Raw genomic sequence first — 19417 nt, 5'->3', positions numbered from 1 at the left:
TTTGCCAGCTCCTGATATGTGGCCCCTTTCTTTTTCTTGTGATCATCATCCGTAGAATTTACTCTTTAATTTTTGTCGTCTTTTACATCTATAAAATGCTTACCCTTTTTGTATATTTTTTCCGTCACATCTTAGTAGTCACCATCCAGAATTAGATTTAAATTAAAACCACTCAAATTATATATCGTCTTATATAATTAAGATAACAAAAAATGGGTAACGAAGTTTTGCCTTTTTTGATAATGGTGATGGTGCAAGTTGGCTATGCAGGAATGAACATTGTTGGAACACTTGTCATGGATGCTGGAATGGACCCTTTTGTCCATATTGCTTATCGCCAAATAATTGGAACAATTTCCCTTGCTCCCTTTGCTTATTTCTTCGAGTGGTAATTACCTCCTCATTCAATCACAAAATTGTACGAATGGGGATAACGCTGAATATTATCGAATACTCCTCTGGTTCTTTTTATCTGTCCCTTTATTACATATTAGACAAAAGAAATTGGTTCAAAATATTTATCACTTTTGAAATTCCAAGAAGACATTAATTACTTTTTTTCCCTTCCCAAATCCCATATCCTTTACTACTTTAAGAAGTCATAGATTCTTTCGTTACGTCGTTTGGTTGGAAACAAGTTATCTCAGAATTAATTACTCCCATTGGAATTAAGGGACTGTTTGGTTTGAAGATAAGTTATGATTGAATTAATTATGTTGGAATTAGTTATCCGAGTATTATTTTTTATTGACTGTTTGATATGTTATATTAATCCTGGATTGTCATTTTGATGTTTTATCCCGGGTTAACTTAATCAGCTTTGCTTAATTCAATCCAGGAAAACTAAGCCGCAGTTGACATCATCTATTCTTTTCTGGATTTTCTTATGTTCTTTTTACGGGTAAGTTTTCTCTATTTCAAGCACATCATCCATATGTCGTAACTACTCCCTCAGTTTCATTTTATTTTAAAGTTTTGAGTAATAAATACATAAATATTTTTGACAAATTTAAATGATATTTCGAGATATTGTGTATTTCCTTTTAACATCACACTTTCTGGTATTTATCCAATATGCAGGTTAACCGTGAGTCAAATAGCATACTTCGTTGGGTTAAAGAATTCCACTCCTACTATCGCCTGTGCATTATCAAACTTAATTCCAGCAGCCACTTTTCTCCTGGCTATCCCTTTTGGGTAATAAATTTTAATTTCTACTTTTCTTCAAATTAATATGAGTGTATATATATTAAACATATTATTAATCCCAGAAACTTACTAGAAAAGTAAATTTTAATTTGGCAGGTTGGAGAAAGTGGGGTTTAGAAGTAAGGCAGGGCAAGCCAAAGTGTATGGTACAATAATATGTGTTGGTGGTGCCATGTTATTGTCTTTGTATCATGGACCTATTATAATTGGTCAATCTGGCATCCATTGGAAATTTGCTGAAAATACTGAGAAAAAGAATTCTACTGGCCATGTCAACTTAATCTTGGGACCTTTATTGCTTATTGTTAGCACTATTTCTTATTCATTGTGGATTATTTTTCAAGTAATTCTCTTTCTTTTCTGTCACAAAATAAAGCACATTATTATCTCTTTTTTCATATATTTTTTCTTACTTAGAAATAATTTTGTATCATTATTTTATTAATTTTTTATATTTATCAGGCAAGAGTGAGCGAGAAGTATGCAGCTCCATACACAAGTACAATGCTAATGTGCTTAATGGCAAGTTTTCAATGTGTGATAATTGGGTTTTTTGTGGTGCATGACAAAGCTGCTTGGTCTCTAGACCGTATGAGAACTATTGCCGTTCTTTACAATGTAATATTAACAAATTAAATTTAAATTATTGTTTTTGTATTATTATTCTTTATCTAATTGTAGTGAATTTCAGGGAATTGTATGTACTGCGTTAGGATATTGTCTAACTTCATGGTGTATACAAAGAAAAGGTCCTCTCTATGTCTCAGTTTTCTACCCTTTAATGTTAATCATAACGGTCGTTCTTAGTTGGACTTTGCTTCGTGAGAAACTATATCTTGGAACGTAAGTCTTCATTTAACCATTCCAAATTGTTGTTGTTGTTGTTTTTTTTTTTTTTTAAATTTTAACTTACATTTATTGTTTGTGAATTTTAGAGTTGTAGGATCGTTCTTGACAGTAGTGGGATTCTATGGTGTCCTATGGGGAAAGGATAAGGAGAAATCGAAGTCGGAGACAGAAAGTCATGAGATAAACACAGATAAATTGAAGCAGCAAGGAGCAAATTGAGATTTAGAACTACAATTATCTGGGCATTCAAATCCTAAAGTTCATGCCAGTAAATAGAAGCTCCTATAGGTATACAGCGATCTTATTGACTTTTCGATCAGCTTAATTAGGAAATGAAAATTTTAGTAATTCAATTGGTTGACTATCTAAACTTTGATCTTGTTGATGAAAATTTAATTCTTCACCTTATAATTGCCTCACCTTCCTCTATGTATAGTAAAAGGATTTTAAAAAATCAGGTTTAGAGAAATCTAGCTTACATGCTTTTTTATTTGAGGAGAATTTCATGTTAATTGATTCCCGTTATCTAGAAAAATAATACTCCGTAGATTTCAATATATGTTTAATCTTTCAACATCTATGTCGTATAATATTATTCATAGGTACAGTTGGAAATTTTTATTGAAATCATCTTTGGAGTTGCGCGTGTTACACAGACACGCAAATGGATTAATTTGCGGGGTTAAGCCCTGCTCAATTTTTCACATGTAGAAGCATAGCAAATGTATGAAATGAAATACTGAGGTTTTTACATCAATGTTAGAAACTGCTACGAATATTATTAATTCGTTATGAATTTAATGGTTCAATTATCGGTTTAATCATGGGCTAGAGAACTCACTTTTCAGATACAAGTATTAATTGGGGGCCAAGTTTGCATGTTAACTTGCGTAATATCATGAAGTTATGAATTTTAGTCTCAATTATGTCTCCTGGCATATAATCATCTTCCCCCCTACACATGTTATGCTAAATAAACATCTCAAACAATTAACTGGTACTTCAATTCAACTTCCCTGAAAATTAAAAAGGAAAGCCACAAAATCGATGACTAGACATATTTAAAAGTAAAACACTTTTGGATTGGTTTTATATTCTTATATATAATTCAAGTGAAAGCATTAAATTGATTATCAAAATTCAAAACTAAATGACAAAAGAAAAAAAGAAAAAAATTAAATGGATGAAGCGGGGCAAATGCACATAGAATTGATGTTGAGAAAGGAATAATCTAGCACGCAAGGAGCACATGTGGTGGTTAGTTAGTTAGGAGATAACAGATTATTGTTATTTGTTAAGTAGGTAGTACAACTGTAATTAGTTGTCATTAGTTAGGATAGTTAGCGAGCATTATATATAAGGGGCTATGTACAGATTTCATTTACAGCTTTTCAATACAACAGTAAAGTCGATTACTGCATTTCCTTCTTCCTCTAAGAAGCTCAGCTTCCAGGGCTGTCACCTCCTAAATTCGACATGGTATCAAAGCAATGAGGCCATTGTTATGGTCTTAAAAGTTCGTAATTAGCTAATTTCATCAGCTTTCAACTTCAATTTAGGAGACAGTTTCTTCTGAATCGATTTGATTTCTAGGGCACAACTTGAAGATTTCTGAGTTTGATAATGGCGGCAACAATATACAACAATTTGCTTGAGAATTTGAGCCATAACCATCATCTATTTCTGCATTCCACATATAATTCAGAAGCGATACTGATCTCTCTGCAATTGAATAGGATCTAAAAACTAACCATATGGAGCCGAGCAATGCGTATTGCGATCCTAGGACGCAATAAGATGGGATTCACTGAAGGCACCTGTAAAAAGGAAAGTTATGGTCCAAATATGACAGATCTATATCGTGGATAATGAAGTGTGTCTCGAAGGACTTATTGAGTGGAATTGTATATTCTTCAGATGCATGTGCTGTTTGGAGAGATTTAAAGGAGATATTCGACAAAGTGAATGGATCTAGAATATTTCAACTGCATAAAGCAATAGCCACAGTGAATCAAGGAACTAATTCTATTGCCAGTTACTACTCCAAATTGCATGAACTTTGGGCTGAATATGACATTTAAACACCAGTTCCTGGATGTGATTGCCCAAAGTCAAGAGATTATGTGACTTTCGTGCGGAGGCAGAAGTTGTTGCAGTTTTTCATGGGGCTAAACAAGACATATGAGCAGGCTCGTGAACATATCATGATGATGGAGCTACTTCCAACAGTGAACAAAGCTTACTCTATGTTGGTTGAAAGAGAGAGCCAGAGAAGCATAGCAAATATGACAATTGGTGGGGACAAAGCTGAATGACAGCTCTACTAAGCACAAAAGGGATCCTATGCTCAGAAAATTAAAAGGAATTACAATGTCCAATGTGACTACTACAACATGAAGGGCCATACTAGAGGTGGATGCTATAAGTTGATTGGCTATCCAGAGGATTTCAAGTTCAAAAAGAAATTTGGAGGCAATTCTGCACACAATATGATTTTGGGAGATACCAGACCTCCTGATGCAGGGGGAGGAAGGAATCAACCTTCAGATGGATTAAGAGCAACAAATGCATTTAAGGGACCTACATTCACTCCACAGCCTCCACATTTTACTGCAGAACAATATAATCAGATAATAAAGGTTCTCAACAAAGAAAACATACCTGAAAGCTAAGCAAACATGGCAGGTAGCTCAGCAAATATAGCGAGTAGTATTAAAGCTTTCTTTGCAAATGAATATAGTGATGAATGGATCATAGACACTGGAGCAACAAATCATATGATCTCAAACCTAGAACTACTGAAGAATAGGCTAGAATTTAGTCAAAATGATTCAAAAAGGGTACATTTACCTAATGGAGGAGTCTCATATGTAACACACATAGGGTCCTATAATGTGATGAACACAAAAAGACTTGATAATGTTCTATACACACCTAATTTCAGATATAATCTCTTATCAGTATCTAAGATCACCAGAGCCCTAAGCTGTTGTGTTGGGTTCTACCCTGATTTTTGCATCTACCATGACCTTTGTAGTGGGAAGGTGAAGAGATTGGTAGAGAAAGGAGAGGACTCTACTTGCTTCCTCAACTTCTGTTGAAAGGAAGGGGATTGTATTGTTGGGACTAGTTGGAAGGAATAAAAGTCAGGACATTGAGCTGTGGCATAGGAGATTAGGATATGCTTCTATAAGAGCAATAAGGCATTTTTTTACTTTGGCATATGATGAGTGTAAAAGGAGGTTAGGAGATTGAATTGTCTGCTCACTGGCAAAACACACTAGATTGCCTTTTAATGATAGTACTAGTAAAGTCAATGAGATTTTTCAGTTGTTACACATTGATGTATGGGAACCATATGCTGTGCAAACCTTTGAAGGAAATAAAATGTTTCTGACAACTGTAGATGATCATTCAAGTATGACTTGGGTATATCTACTGAAACTTATAACTGATGCGATAATAGTACTGAGAAATTTCCTTAAACTTGTTCAAACACAGTTTAACAGAAATGTAAAAATCATTAGAACTGACAATGGAACAGAGTTTGTAAATACTGATGTAATATGCCGTTTCAGGATTATGGAATTCTTCATCAAAGAACATGTGCCTACACTCCTCAGCAAAATGGGATAGCTGAGAGGAAGCACAGACACATATTAGAAATTGCAAGGGCTGTGAGGTTCCAAGGAAGTATTCCACTCAAGTTCTGGGGGCATTGTGTGTTAGCTGCAATATATGTAATGAACAGGTTGCCCTCCAGAGTCTTGACAAGGAAGAGTCCATTTGAAGTTTTTCATGGTAGAAAAGCTAGTATAGAGCACATTAGAACTATGAGATGTTTGTGCTATGCGAAGAAGATGCACATCAGTGACAAGTTTGGTAGTAGAGCAGTTGCAGCAGCATTAATGGGTTATTTAGAGGTCACAAAAGGCTATATATTGTATGATCTAACCAAACAGTGCTTCTTCGTTAACAAGGATGTCACCTTCAATGAAGCAATCTTCCCTTTCAGGCATACAAGGCAGCAAATTGGTCACTTGTTTTTGAATGAGGAGGTTTCAGACTAAATCATACCAACTGGAGTACCAATGGAGATGCAACCAGCAACATACATCAATACAAATACAGTCAATCCTGTAGTTGCACAAGAAGGAGACTCTTCAGAGGGAATTCCTTTGGAAGAGGTAGATACATGCCATTGGCATTCTTTGGAAAAAGCAGATGCATGACACTTGGATGCTATAGAACCTGAGCAAATAAGTGCAGACAACTTGGAGCAGGAACATGCTAAAGATATGAGTGAGATCACACAAAGCTGATCAAGCTACCAGGAAGTCCAAAAGAGACAAGGAGACACCAATATGGATGGCAAATTATGTCACTACAGCAGCTCTAGATAAGTCTCCAAAGCCATACTCCATCTGCAAATACTTGAGTTATGAAAGACTAAAGCCAGCTTACAGGACTATTTGAAAGTATTTTCAGCAATAATAGAACCACAGATATTCCTTGAGGCATCTTCAGACAAGAGATTGATAGAGGAAATGAAAGCTGAAATCCAAGCTCTAGAGGACAATAAGACTTGGGAGTTAATGACTCTACCACATGGAAAAACTCCTATAGAATGCAAATGGTTTACAAGGTGAAGTACAAAGCTAATAGAGATGTTGAGAGGTTTAAGGCACAACTAGTGGCAAAGGGATACAATCAAAAGGAAGGGCTTGACTACAATGAGACATTTTCTCTTTTTGTATAGATTGTGACTGTGAGAGCTGTGATCTCTATTGCAGCATCTGAAGGTTGGCACATTCATCAGATGGATGTATACAATGCCTTCCTTCAGAGTGACTTACATGATGAAGTGTATATGCAGTTGCCTGAGGGATTTGAAAGCTAGGGAGAGAACATTGATGGCAAGGTCTGCAGACTTGTCAAATCCCTATATGGGCTCAAGCAGGTAAGCAGACAATGGAATGTTAAACTAACTGAAGCACTGGTTCTTCAGGGCTTTGTGCAGAGCCATTTTGACTATTCATTGCTCACAAGAAGGGAAGGAACCAGCATAGTGATCATACTTATATATGTAGATGATATGCTCATAACTGGAAATGATTTGAAGTTAATGGAGGAAACCAAAGAGAGACCGCATCAATCTTTCAAAATCAAAGACCTCGGAGAGTTGAAATACTTTCTAGGCATTGAATTTTGCAGATCACACAAAGGGATACTAATGAATCAGAGGAAGTGTAGTTTGGAATTGATATATGACTTGGGTTTGAGTGCTGCAAAACCAAGTTGGACCCCTTTGGATTGCAATCAGAAATTTACAACAAAGGAATTTGTTGATCAAGGTGATGATCCATTGACTGATAGGGAAAGATATCAGAAGCTAGTGGGAAAGCTTCTGTATTTGACCTTGACAAGATTGAATATTGCTGTTCAAACACTTAGCTAGTTCATGCACAACACTAAGAAATCACATTGAAGCAATAATCAAGGTAGTGAGATATGTTAAAAGGGAACCATGTCTTGGGATTATGATGAGCAGCAGTAAGAAGAATACTCTAACTGCATTCTGTGATGCAGATTATGCTTCATATCCAAGTACTAGAAGATTAGTGAAAGGTTCATCATTAAGCATGGGGACTCACTAATATCGTGGAAGTCAAAGAAATAGAGTACAGTGTCTAGAAGCTCAGCTGAAGCAGAATATAGAAGCATGGCTTCAGTGATAGCAAAATTGATGTGGCCGACAGGTTTGCTCAAGGAGCTTGTGCAGAAGTAGAGTTGCATGTTGACTTATACTGTGATAGCAAAGCTGCCTTGCAGATAGCAGCAAATCCAATTTATCACGAGAGAACAAAGCATATTGAAATAGACTGTTATTTCATAAGGTAGAAGATTCAAATGGTGATGGTTAAAACAATGCACGTATGCTCCAAGGACCAATTGGCAGATGTACTGACGAAAGGATTGGCAAGGCCACAACATGATGTCCAAGCTGGGAGAGCTCAATGTGTATGCACCTACTAGCTTGAGGGGGAGTGTTGAGAAGGGAATAACCTAGCACGTGAGGAGCACATGTGGTGATTAGTTAGTTAAGAGATAACAGATTATTGTTATTTGTTAAGTAGGTAGTACAACTATAATTAGCTGTCATTAACTAGGATAGTTAGTGAGCATTATATATAAAGGACTATGTACGTATTTTATTTACAACTTTTCAATACAACAGTAAAGTAGGTTACTGCATTTCCTCTCTTTCTCCTTCATTTCTTCCTCTAAGAAGCTCAGCTTCCATGGCTATCACCTCCTAAATTCGACAGTTGAGTCACTAAGCAAATGCAAGAAGGGTCAATAGAGCAATAGCATGACACATTTAATCATAAATTACAGGTCTGGAGACAAAAGAAGGTGACGTTATCTATCCAAGGGTAAATTATAATTTTAGCAAAGATGATTGGGATATTGGTTAACCGTTAAGAAAATCGAGTAAATTAAGTCTCGAACTGATAACCCAGCAATGAAATAAAAATCTTTGAATCGTTAACCCAATAATCCGATATTAATAATCTAATAATATCTTTTCGGTTCGAAATCAGTATTACCCGAAATATGCATCCCTAAGCGTCGTTTACTATTTTTCTTTGATTCCCGATCGAAGATGAATTTCATCTATATTGGAGTATATATTAATTTCATTTTCTATCTAGATCAGCCCTACATACAGTATTTACAGCAAATTAACTAGGGGCGCAAACATACTACTAGACTGCACAGGACAGGGATAAGTTAATGCTCGACAATCAAACAATTCAAAAAGGTTTTAAAAAACAGTTTGACCAGCACTTTAATAGTGGACTATCTATCGTGAAGTGATGTCGTACAACGTAACTTACTACTATTATAGTTTTGCATAGCCGGAAAAAAACAACATAAATTCTGAAAATTAAACTCTGAGTGACGGATTGTAGCAAACAGTTCAAAAGCATCATTAAAAAGCATAACAAAAATGATTTTTCAAATAAATCGCATCTATTATTTCCTTTGATTAAAGGCAAATCATAAAGTCTAAAGATGTGACTTTATAAAAAGGATACCATAGTCCCTACCATATATAGTTCAAAGCAAGAACTAACGTTAAAGGACTAAAGTTATAAAAGGGAAAATCATTAAAGACAAGAACATGAGTGAAGCAACTAAATACTCGATAAGAAGTGTCCGTTCCAGAAAAGGAAATAAAAAGAAAGGAAAACGATTGTTGTGTAAGTGATGTGAAAAGAGAAGTGGAGCTAGGAAAGGAATATTGAACGAAAATATGAAAAGAAGACTGGCCAAACAAAGCGTAAGTGGACGAAGTGTTCTAATAATTTGCACTGTCGTTTGCGTAAGTTGACGAAGTGTTGTAATAATTTGTAATGTCGTTTTTAAGATTGTACACTTACGTTATCTTCTCAAAATGATAACATGATACGTCGATACCTAAGTGTCTTCAATCTTTAAAGTTACGTTCTACAAAGTTGCATGATTAAAGGGTAAACTTCATTGATGAAAATGCAAAGACTTTTAAAATAATAAAGAGATGGTAATGCTTTCAATATTTTTATAACAATTTTGAACACTGGGGAAATACTATTACTTGAGTTATCGATATACTTCCATTTTGATCCTTGTATCATTAGGTATAAACACATGATCTTCAATTAAATTATGTTTGCGGTTTTAATCCTTAAAGCTAATCGAAGTTAATTGGATTAGATATTCTATACGATTTTAAAATGAGATTTTTTTCTTCCTATACCATATATGAAACTTTATTACCAAAAATGTGCACCATTTCTAATTTACCCGCCCTGTCCACATTTTTCCTACAATTATTATACCATTCATTAAATACTAATTATTAGTAGCTGAATCTTCCTAATTAGCCGTGCTAAAATTCAGGAACAGAATCTTCTAATTGATTTAGCCACAAATCAAATCTGTTCAAAAGCTCAATTCGTCGAAATCAAATCTGTTCAAAAGCTCAGATCTGTTCTTCGATATTTTCGCTTAAGACACAAATCAAAAGCTCAGTTCGTCGAAATCAGAAGCTCAATTTCAAATTGTAGAAATCAGTTCTGCAAAAGCTCTGTTCGTCGACATTCTCTCTACATCTCTCTCTATTTCTCAATCGTAAATTTCAGTAATACAAAGCAAATGAAAAGAGAGCAGCAATTCCACCATTGACAGCCATTAAAAAGCTTGAAGCTTTGAATTCAAATTTGGGTTTTCAAAAATCATTATTTGTTTGGATTGGGTGTTGTTGAAAATAATCAGGAATATGGTTTGGAGTTTATATCTCAATTTTGAGGGTGTGAAGATTAGACTTGATTTTGACTGAATTTTTGATTGAAACTCGAAGAAGAAGAAGAAGAAAAAGAAGACATATTGCAGAAATTGTAGATAAATTGTAGATAAATTATAGATTATTTGTATTCTGATTGTAGATGCTTTATTTTCTGTTTTCACAAAAAAAAAACTTCTACAAATCTTCTGAAAAAACGCAATTATGTCAAAAATCCCAATTATGCTACAATTGAATGGGAATTGGGATATAAAAATTCAATGTACCCAGTTTGTAGATATTTTATAGATAAATTGTAGATTATTTGTATTCTAATTGTAGATGCTTTGTTTTCTGTTTTCAGAAATTCAAAACGACTAAAACTTCTACAAAATCTTCTGCAAAAAAAACGCAATTATGTCGAAAACACCAATTAAGCTACAACTGAATGGGAATTGGGATATTAAAATTCAATGTACCTAGTTTGTAGATATTTAGTAGATAAATTATAGATTATTTGTATTCTGATTGTAGATGCTTTGTTTTCTGTTTTCACAAATCAAAAAACGACTAAAACTTCTACAAATCTTCTAGCTAAAAAACAGTCTACAATTTGGTATAAATGCAGTAATTATGTAGATACCCTTACAAATAATACTGCTTTATACATACTTAAAACTGATTTGTTGTATATTTGTAGAATTTTTGTGGAAAATATACTGAAAGATATGTTCTTTCAGTATATATCTAGCATATTCTCTGTTGCTAATTGATTCTGTTTTCATCTTATCTCTAGTTGAAATGGTTCTGATGGATGTTTGAATTGGGAAATGTTAAGGTAAGATTCCCAGTTAATATTACCGAACATTCCCAAGAAATGCAGTATTTATTCACCAAAAGTTGCTACTGATTTTCCATCACAACTAATAGCATCATCTGGAATATATGAAAGAACCAAAAGCAAGATTTTGGATTAGGCTTCAACGAGAAACTTATTGCATCGAAGAATGAATATTGGAGGAATCTGCATCCAAGAATGCCTGGATTAAGCACTTCAAATTCTATTCTCATATAAACAAAGAAGAATTTTCAGATTCCTTTANGTAGCATCAAAGAGTATAGACCTATATCATGTTGCACTGTACTATACAAGATCATCTCTAAAATCTTAACAAGTAGATTGCAGGAAGTATTATCAGAGGTGATAGATAATTGTCAAGCAGCTTTTGTGCCAGGAAGAGTGATAACAGATAATATCATCATGAGCCATGAATTAATAAAAGGATATGGAAGGAAGAATATATCTCCTAGGTGTATGCTCAAGATAGATATGCAGAAGGCCTATGATTCAGTAGAATGGGTATATGTGGAACAAGTAATGAGGCAGTTGGGGATTCCAGGAAGATATATAACCTGGGTGATGACATGCATAACCACAGTATCATACTCAGTCATTATAAATGGGAAACCACTCAAACCATTTGAAGCAAAGAGAGGGTTGAGGCAAGGGGACCCATTATCACCACTGCTCTTTGTCATAGCAATGGAGTACCTATGCAGATTACTTAAGCAGCTAAGGAATAACAAGAACTTCAAGTTTCATCCAAGGTGTGCTAAAGTGAATCTCATACAGCTAGGATTTGCTGATGATTTGCTACTATTTTGCAAGGGAGAGGAGAAGTCTGTGATGGAAATCCATAAGCAGTTTCAAGTTTTCTCCAAAGCTTCAGGTCTAATAGCTAACACAAGCAAGAGTAGTGTGTATTTTGGTGGTGTGGATAGCAGAGTGCAGTAAAGAATCTTGGAGACACTAGGATATACTAAAGGTGATCTACCTTTTAGATATCTTGGTGTCCCATTGAGTACAAAGAGGCTGTCAATAGCCCAGTGTGAACCATTGATAGATAGAACATTGAGTAGAGTGCAATGTTGGACAGCCAAGCTCCTATCTTATGCAGGGAGAGCAACACTGATCAAAAGTGTCCTGGGAACACTTTAGAACTTTTGGGCACAGGTTTTCATACTGCCTAAGAAGATCATACAATTCATTGAGACAATATGTAGGAGATTTCTGTTGACTGGGGATGCTAAACCAACAAGGGAGGCTCTGATTGCTTGGGACAGGTTATGTATGCCAAAATCAGCAGGGGGGATAAATTTCACTAACATTGAGAAATGGAACAAAGCTGCTATCTGTAAGTTGTTATGAAACTTATGTAAAGAAAAGGAGAAAGTATGCGTACAATGGGTTCATACTTACTACATAAAAGGTAATAGCATCTGGGAAATAGAACCTAGGAATGCATCCTGGGTAATACAGAAGATCTTCAAGGCAAAGGAGCAATTTCAAAAGGCAGGCTACTCAGAAGATGAAGTGAAGCAAATAGGGAAATTCTCCACCAGGCAGATGTATAAAAAACTACAAGGGAACTTCCAAAGGTGCCATGGAGAGGACTTGTGTGCAATAACAAGGGAATGCCTAAATGGACCTTCAACCTAAGGTTGGCAATCCTAGACAGACTAGCCACCAAGGAAAGACTTGCTAGATGGAGCAAACTGGATGACACAGTGTGTTCTTTGTGCAATCGAAGCAATGAAACAGTGCAACATCTTTTCTTTGAATGTGATACCACATGGGAACTTTGGCAGAAAATATTACAATGGCAAGGGATAGTGAAAAGAAAGAAGCAGTGGCACGAAGAAATACAATGGACAGCAGAGAAGGCAGCGGGGAAGAGTGCAGGTGCTGAACTATACAGAGTTGCAATGGCTGCAGTTGTCTATCATGTGTGGCAAGCTAGGAACAGATGTATATTTCAAAAGGAAAAGTTCAATGTGATAAAAACAGTTAAAATGGTAGTGCAGGAGATTCATATACGAGCTCAATGTTACGAAAAACTGGACAAGTACCTAAGCAATCTAAATTGGTACCCAGTATAGTATAGAAGGATTCAGTAGTGTAGGGGACAGAGTAGTATCCTTTAGTTGGGGCAGCATGTCCAACAGAGGAATATAGACAGGGAGTCGAGGATGTATACTGTAAATATTTACTTGGTAATAAAATCAGTTTAATTACCAAAAAAATTATGGTATAGAATTGATAATTTGGTATACTAAGTGTAATTAAGTCAAACCTTAAACATTGAGGGTAATAAGGTTTCCTATGTGGCATAGGAATGTAAAAATTCCTTTCATAAAAATATCTAATGTGCTACGTTATTTTTTGGGGTTTAAAGTAACGAATTATAAAAAATATAGGGATCGGAGTATAGCAATTTTGGTCTTTCGGTTATTGGAAAATTTTGATTTTGATCTTTGTAAATATATGGGTTAACACGTTGAACCGTTTTTTCCACTTCTCAACACATTGAACCTTCAATTAGTTAAAATGTGTGCATTTGGTTATGTAGGAAACATGCTATGTGTGGACTAATTTTAGAAGTATTATCCTCAAATATAAAGTAACAATATATAAATTAACATAGCACATGAGTAATTAAATGGTGGAACAGTTAATAATTATTTTTAATTTATAAAGATTCACAAGCAAAAGTCAAAATAATACACATTTCAAACAATTAAAGGTTAAATGTGCTTAGTCAAATATCACAGGGACTAAACTTGAAATCCATCAATAACTTATGGACAAAAAATGCTATTAATCCAAAAGTTAAATTGAATATTACATGTATAATCAGTGGTAGGGGTGTACATAGGTCGGATTGGTTCGGGTTTTGCAATTATCAAACCAAACCAATTGTGTGGGTTTTTAAATCTAAAGACCAAACCAAAGTAATAAAACCCGGGTTTTTCAATCTCGATTTTTCTCGGGTTTTCGGGTTATTCGGGGATTTCCGATATTTTTTTCCATTAAAATCTTCGTAGCACAAAATATATAACTTGTGCTCCCAATATTTCTTTAATCCTAGTAAGATACAACTATATAAGGTATTTTCCAAGAAAATAATACAAAATATGAGTTGTGTCATGGCATTATCCTAAAATATTCAACAATAAAGACAATAAAATCACATAATATAATATTGCTAATTAAAATGCCATAATAAAAATAAACATAATCTAAAAGTGCTAAGTCATGCTAAAATAAGTAGACTAATAAGGGAGTATTAATTACATGTCACGACCCAAAAATCCATTAAAGGTCGTGATGTCGCCTAACACGATGTCAGGCAAGCCAACAATAAATGATTATCTTAATTACTCATATTAATATTTGAAATCACAATTTTCTTTAATTACATAGTACAAAATGGGATTTACAAATGTGAATGAAAATATTTCCGCAACTACATTAATGAATAACCCGTAAGCATCCCCAAAATCCGGTGTCACAAGTGCATGAGCATAAACTAGGAAGTAAAATAAAATACCGCATCTGTCCTGAATGCAAATTAGACAGAAAAAAATAAATAACTCTGAAGAAGACTCTGCTGGCTGCGGATTGTAACTTGAAGTGCAGCTCACGGTAAGTCCCCGCATCATCTGCGCCTCCGCGCCCAAAGGACCACCAGACATAAATGTACATGCACAAAAATGTACAGCAAGTGTAGTATGAGTACGTAAATCAACGAGTACCCTAATAAATAACTAGCCTAACCTCGGAGGAGTAGTGACGAGGGGTCGACATCGACACTTACTAGTGGTCCAATAATATCGGGTTTAGTAAAGAGGTAAACAAATAGGCGGCTGAGTAAATAAACGAAATAAACAAGTATAAATACGTGGTACAACTCTCCTCTTTACAATAAACTCAAGCTCTCAATTAGCAAATTCCTCCTCAACCGGAGCATATATAGGTATATATAAAATGGACCTCACCCTACAGGTCGTTATAATTCAAATCAGGAAAAACTCACAGATACACTGGCTTCTTGCCAAATATTACGCACGATTTCATGAGGATTCTTTAAAGAAATGTCGAGGCGTACGGTCCGATCCCATCATAATCTGTGCACTGCCGAGGGTCGAACGGCACGAATCATATGTGCATCTATTAAACCGTCGAGGCGAACGACCCGTTCCCATGAGAGTGTGGTACATAAATCCTGCCGAGGCGAACGGTCTGATCCTATTAAAATAAGAAACTTAAACGGGTCCTTAACCCCCACTCACAAATTAACGTGTGAGTTATAATTTTTAAGAAAAATCGTTCGATGAAAGCGCATAGCGCGTGAGAGATCCGCAAGAGGAACACCATTATTCTGTGGAAAATCATGAAAATCGTAAAATCTCTACAATAGCAAGTCCATCACTTTACGCATGTCTAGTCTCAAGTCGTAATGTGAAATAAAAGAATTAAACGAGCAAGGATAATCCCTATAGTGCAAGTATAGCATGTTGTGAGCCTAAGTCTACCCGTACAAGTATAGTACGGGCTCTCGTCACCTTGTGTGTATGTAGTTCCCGCAACAAGTTACACATATTAAATATATCGCCTAGGGGTAGTTTCCCCCTCACAGAGTTAGATAGGAGACTTACCTCGCTTCGAAGTTCCATAACTGGCTCCAACGCCGCTCAAACACCTCAAACCGGTGCCCGTCGCTCCAAAACTAGTCAAACAAGGTGCAAACCAATAAAAATATACTCTAATACTCATAAAAATTCGATTTAAATAATTTCCCAACTTCGCTTGAAAGTCGATAATACAACCATCGGGCCCACGTGCCTGGATTCCGAAAAATTTCTAAGATAACCCTTACCCATAACATTTCGAACTCAAATATATAATTTATTCTCAATTCCATGCCCAAATTCGTGGCCAAAATCAAAAAATACCAATTTATAGGTTTTTCTTCAAAATTCCAAAATTCTATAAATTTTCATATCTAAATTCATATATATACATTGTATGTAACTCACAACTAGTAGAAACCACTTACCTCATGCTTGAAGATGAAAATGGTGCTCCAAAATCGCTCCTTGGTCGGATCTAATGGAGGAAATGAGATAAAAATGGCCAAAACCCCATTTTTTTTATAAAAGTCTCACTGCCCAGCGACACTCCACACCTGCGGTCACTTGACCGCTTCTGCGGTTCCGCAGGTGCGGCCAAATGCCGCTTCTGGGGTCCTCCTTCAGGGCCCTCAACTTCGCATCTGCGGCCCTAATGGCGCTTCTGCGCCTTCGCTTCTGTGACCCACGTGCGCAGCTGCGGTCCCAGCCAGAACCGCTTCTATGACACTCATGGCCGCTTCTGCGGCTCCGCACCTGCGCCCAAAACCCCGCAGGTGCGGTTGCACCAGATGACAACTGCTTCAGCAGTTTCCCCCAAGTCCAAACTCGATCTGTTGACCATCCGGAATCCACCTGAGGCCCCTGGGACCCTGTCCAATCACACTAACCAATCCCATAACATAACACAAACTTGCTCGAGGCCTCAAATCACATCAAACAATGTCAAAACCATGAATTGCACTCCAATTCAAGCTTAATGAACTTTAGAACTTCAAACTTCTTTACTCGATGCCGAAACCTATAAAATCACGTCCGATTGACCTCAAATTTTGCACACAAGTCACATTCGACATTACATACCTACTCCAACTTCTACAATCAGAATCCGACCCCAATATCAAAAAGTCCATTCCTGGTCAAACTTCCCAAAAACCTTCAAATTCCCACTTTCGCCAAATGACCCCAAAATAACTTACGGACCTCTAAATTCACATCCGGACATGCTCCTAAGACCAGAATCACCAGACGGAGCTATTCCCGAGCTCGAAATCCCAAACGGATACTGATAGCATTAAAATACACTTCAACCCAAATTTACGAAATCCTTCCAAAATGCCAGCCTTTCGCAATAGGCACTGAAATGCTCCCGGGTCATCCAAAACCCCATCTGGACATACGCCCAAGTCCAATATCATCATACGAATCTGTTGGAACCTTCAAATACCGATTCCGAAGTCATTTACTCAAAAATCAAAACTTGGTCAACTCTTTCAACTTAAAGCTTCCGAAATGAGAATTTCCTTCTAAATCAACTCCGAACTTCCCGAAATTGACTTCCGACCACCCGTACAGGTCATAATACCTGAAGTGAAGCTACTCAAGGCCTCAAACCGCTGAACGGCGTGCTAGGTCTCAAAACGACCGGTCGGGTCGTTATATTCTCTCCAACTTAAACATACGTTCGTCCTCGAACGTGCTAATGACTGCTCCGGAGTTGTCCAAAATCACTGTTTAACACCTTGTGCACCTACCCGTGCCAGCATGACCCAGTTGAGCGCATTAGCTCGAGCCAGACTGAAGATCCTTTTTAGAACCAAAATTCCAACATCCGGAATTCTCTACCAGGCCTATTTCCAACATACGAAGACCGTATCAATCACTACACATTGTACCAAACATGATTGTATACCTTTACTGAATTCACACCATGCACCGCGTAACTCATTTGCCCAAGTCAATCTTCCCCAAGCACAAGAGCTAAATTTTTCACTGACTCGACGCCCGTAGTATACCTCACAGCAGATATAAGCCTTGTTCCAACTCTTGCAATACAGCCGCGGTGGAAGAGATGTGTACAAACTCATAACCACCTATCGAGTCACAAATTATGGAGTCTCTCCTCTTGACAAGAACCGTTACCTCATTCTGCACTGAATAATGACATTTGCTCTTTATCATGCCTTATATAAATCCGATCGCACTGATCCCCGGTCCAATAATCTCGTCTCACCCAGTACAAGCTGCTCAGGCAATAAGCTACCTCAGACACTGCCAAAAGTCTCATATGATGCCACATATGCCAACAAGCTACAAACTCGAATGTGATACATAAGGAAAACAAACTCTGGAAGGAACTACTCAACCCACGTAACTAATTAAACAACCGAAAAAGGTGCTATGAACCTTCCTTAGAAAATGAGAGACAAAACACACAAGGAGAGATATGGGGAACTGTACTCAACATCACAGCGTTGCGACGTGCAACCCGATCCAACCATGATGCCCATGGAGGCGTGCCACCCGATCCAAACAACATACCTGTGGCGGCATGCCACCCGATATACACATAATAATCTATTAATAAATACTTACCGAGATAGAATGCTCATACCTATGAAATACCCGAATTCCAACCACAAGCACGCCAAGTGCATAATACCATCCTTGGGGAGACAGATAGCGCCATACGCTACAAAACTCAAGCGCGACTAAGGTGGAATAAATGACCTGCATCTCGAGAGCCATCCTGCTCATATAACGCCGCAAGCTACACGGGACCACAACACATGTGCGAATAATCAAGCCGTCTCACAACCCACATAGCACAATAAAGTATTACATGGAATAGTTGACGACAAAAATAACATCCAAAGCCCAAAGACTTCTCCATAAGCAACGCTATGCTGAAATGAATACACCCGACCTGATATAGAGCACACATTCACATTTAGATCCATCCATGGACCTTAAGCCGATTCCAATCGTACTGCACTGGGCTAATAACATTTCAAGGATCTACCATAACCCTTTTCTCATGACACACAAGAACAATCGTCGAATCCGGAACAAACTTCCACAATTCACAACCAAATGAATAGATTGCATTCCAGGCCGAAACTCTCACATTAGCGATAGTACCATAATCTCCATACTTGGTTTCAATATTTAATCAATCAAGTGACAACATGTCACACTTATACAATTTTCCCATGGGATACGCTCCCACGACCTTTCGCACCAGGTAACAAGTCTGCACATCCATACCACCAGCCATACTAATGTTGTAAAGCAAATCAAGAATCCGCTAATCAGTACACAAAACCTCTTACACAGTACACCGATCTCAGGTGACGCTAAAGAAAATACCAACTTACTCTAAACATCTGAATCCTCTCATGCTCATCCGAGCTCGTGACATTCTTGTCAACACCAAACTGCAACCTTGATCCTCAACTTTCAAATTCCATGCCGCTCACCGCACCTATCCTACCAATACACGAGAGCACAAGAATTTCATCATAACTCCGAACCACTAATAGGATACACACTTCATCA

The 19417-nt window shown here is 36.8% G+C and overlaps 2 protein-coding genes across 2 annotated transcripts; both read left to right on the top strand.

Annotated features, from left to right (window-relative positions):
- Positions 1 to 212: 212 nt before the first annotated feature.
- On the top strand, positions 213 to 2549 carry LOC109243743 (WAT1-related protein At1g09380-like). The gene is made up of 7 exons (XM_019410722.1): positions 213 to 388; positions 839 to 901; positions 1081 to 1197; positions 1306 to 1552; positions 1672 to 1827; positions 1901 to 2052; positions 2145 to 2549. The coding sequence occupies exons 1-7, from the start codon at positions 213 to 215 to the stop codon at positions 2275 to 2277; spliced, it is 1044 nt and encodes a 347-aa protein (XP_019266267.1). The 3' UTR covers positions 2278 to 2549.
- Positions 2550 to 12862: 10313 nt separating this feature from the next.
- LOC109243742 lies at positions 12863 to 16586 on the top strand. Its single transcript, XM_019410721.1, has 2 exons — positions 12863 to 13293; positions 16451 to 16586. Exons 1-2 carry the CDS (start codon positions 12863 to 12865, stop codon positions 16584 to 16586), a joined length of 567 nt encoding a protein of 188 aa, XP_019266266.1.
- Positions 16587 to 19417: the final 2831 nt, after the last annotated feature.

The sequence above is a fragment of the Nicotiana attenuata genome, unplaced genomic scaffold, assembly GCF_001879085.1.
Source record: "Nicotiana attenuata strain UT unplaced genomic scaffold, NIATTr2, whole genome shotgun sequence".
In the NCBI taxonomy this organism is placed as follows: domain Eukaryota; kingdom Viridiplantae; phylum Streptophyta; class Magnoliopsida; order Solanales; family Solanaceae; genus Nicotiana; species Nicotiana attenuata.
This window is presented reverse-complemented; position numbering and strand designations above follow the sequence as displayed.

What these genes read in the sequence shown, in the direction of transcription:
- LOC109243743 (XM_019410722.1), top strand. Translation starts at nt 213, where the DNA reads ATGGGTAACGAAGTTTTGCCTTTTTTGATAATGGTGATGGTGCAAGTT. An exon ending in CTCCTGGCTATCCCTTTTGG is followed by an intron (nt 1,198 to 1,305) that starts GTAATAAATTTT and finishes TTAATTTGGCAG; the next exon opens with GTTGGAGAAAGTGGGGTTTA. An exon ending in GAGAAACTATATCTTGGAAC is followed by an intron (nt 2,053 to 2,144) that starts GTAAGTCTTCAT and finishes TGTGAATTTTAG; the next exon opens with AGTTGTAGGATCGTTCTTGA.
- LOC109243742 (XM_019410721.1), top strand. Translation starts at nt 12,863, where the DNA reads ATGCCTAAATGGACCTTCAACCTAAGGTTGGCAATCCTAGACAGACTA. An exon ending in TGTTACGAAAAACTGGACAA is followed by an intron (nt 13,294 to 16,450) that starts GTACCTAAGCAA and finishes GCGGTTCCGCAG; the next exon opens with GTGCGGCCAAATGCCGCTTC.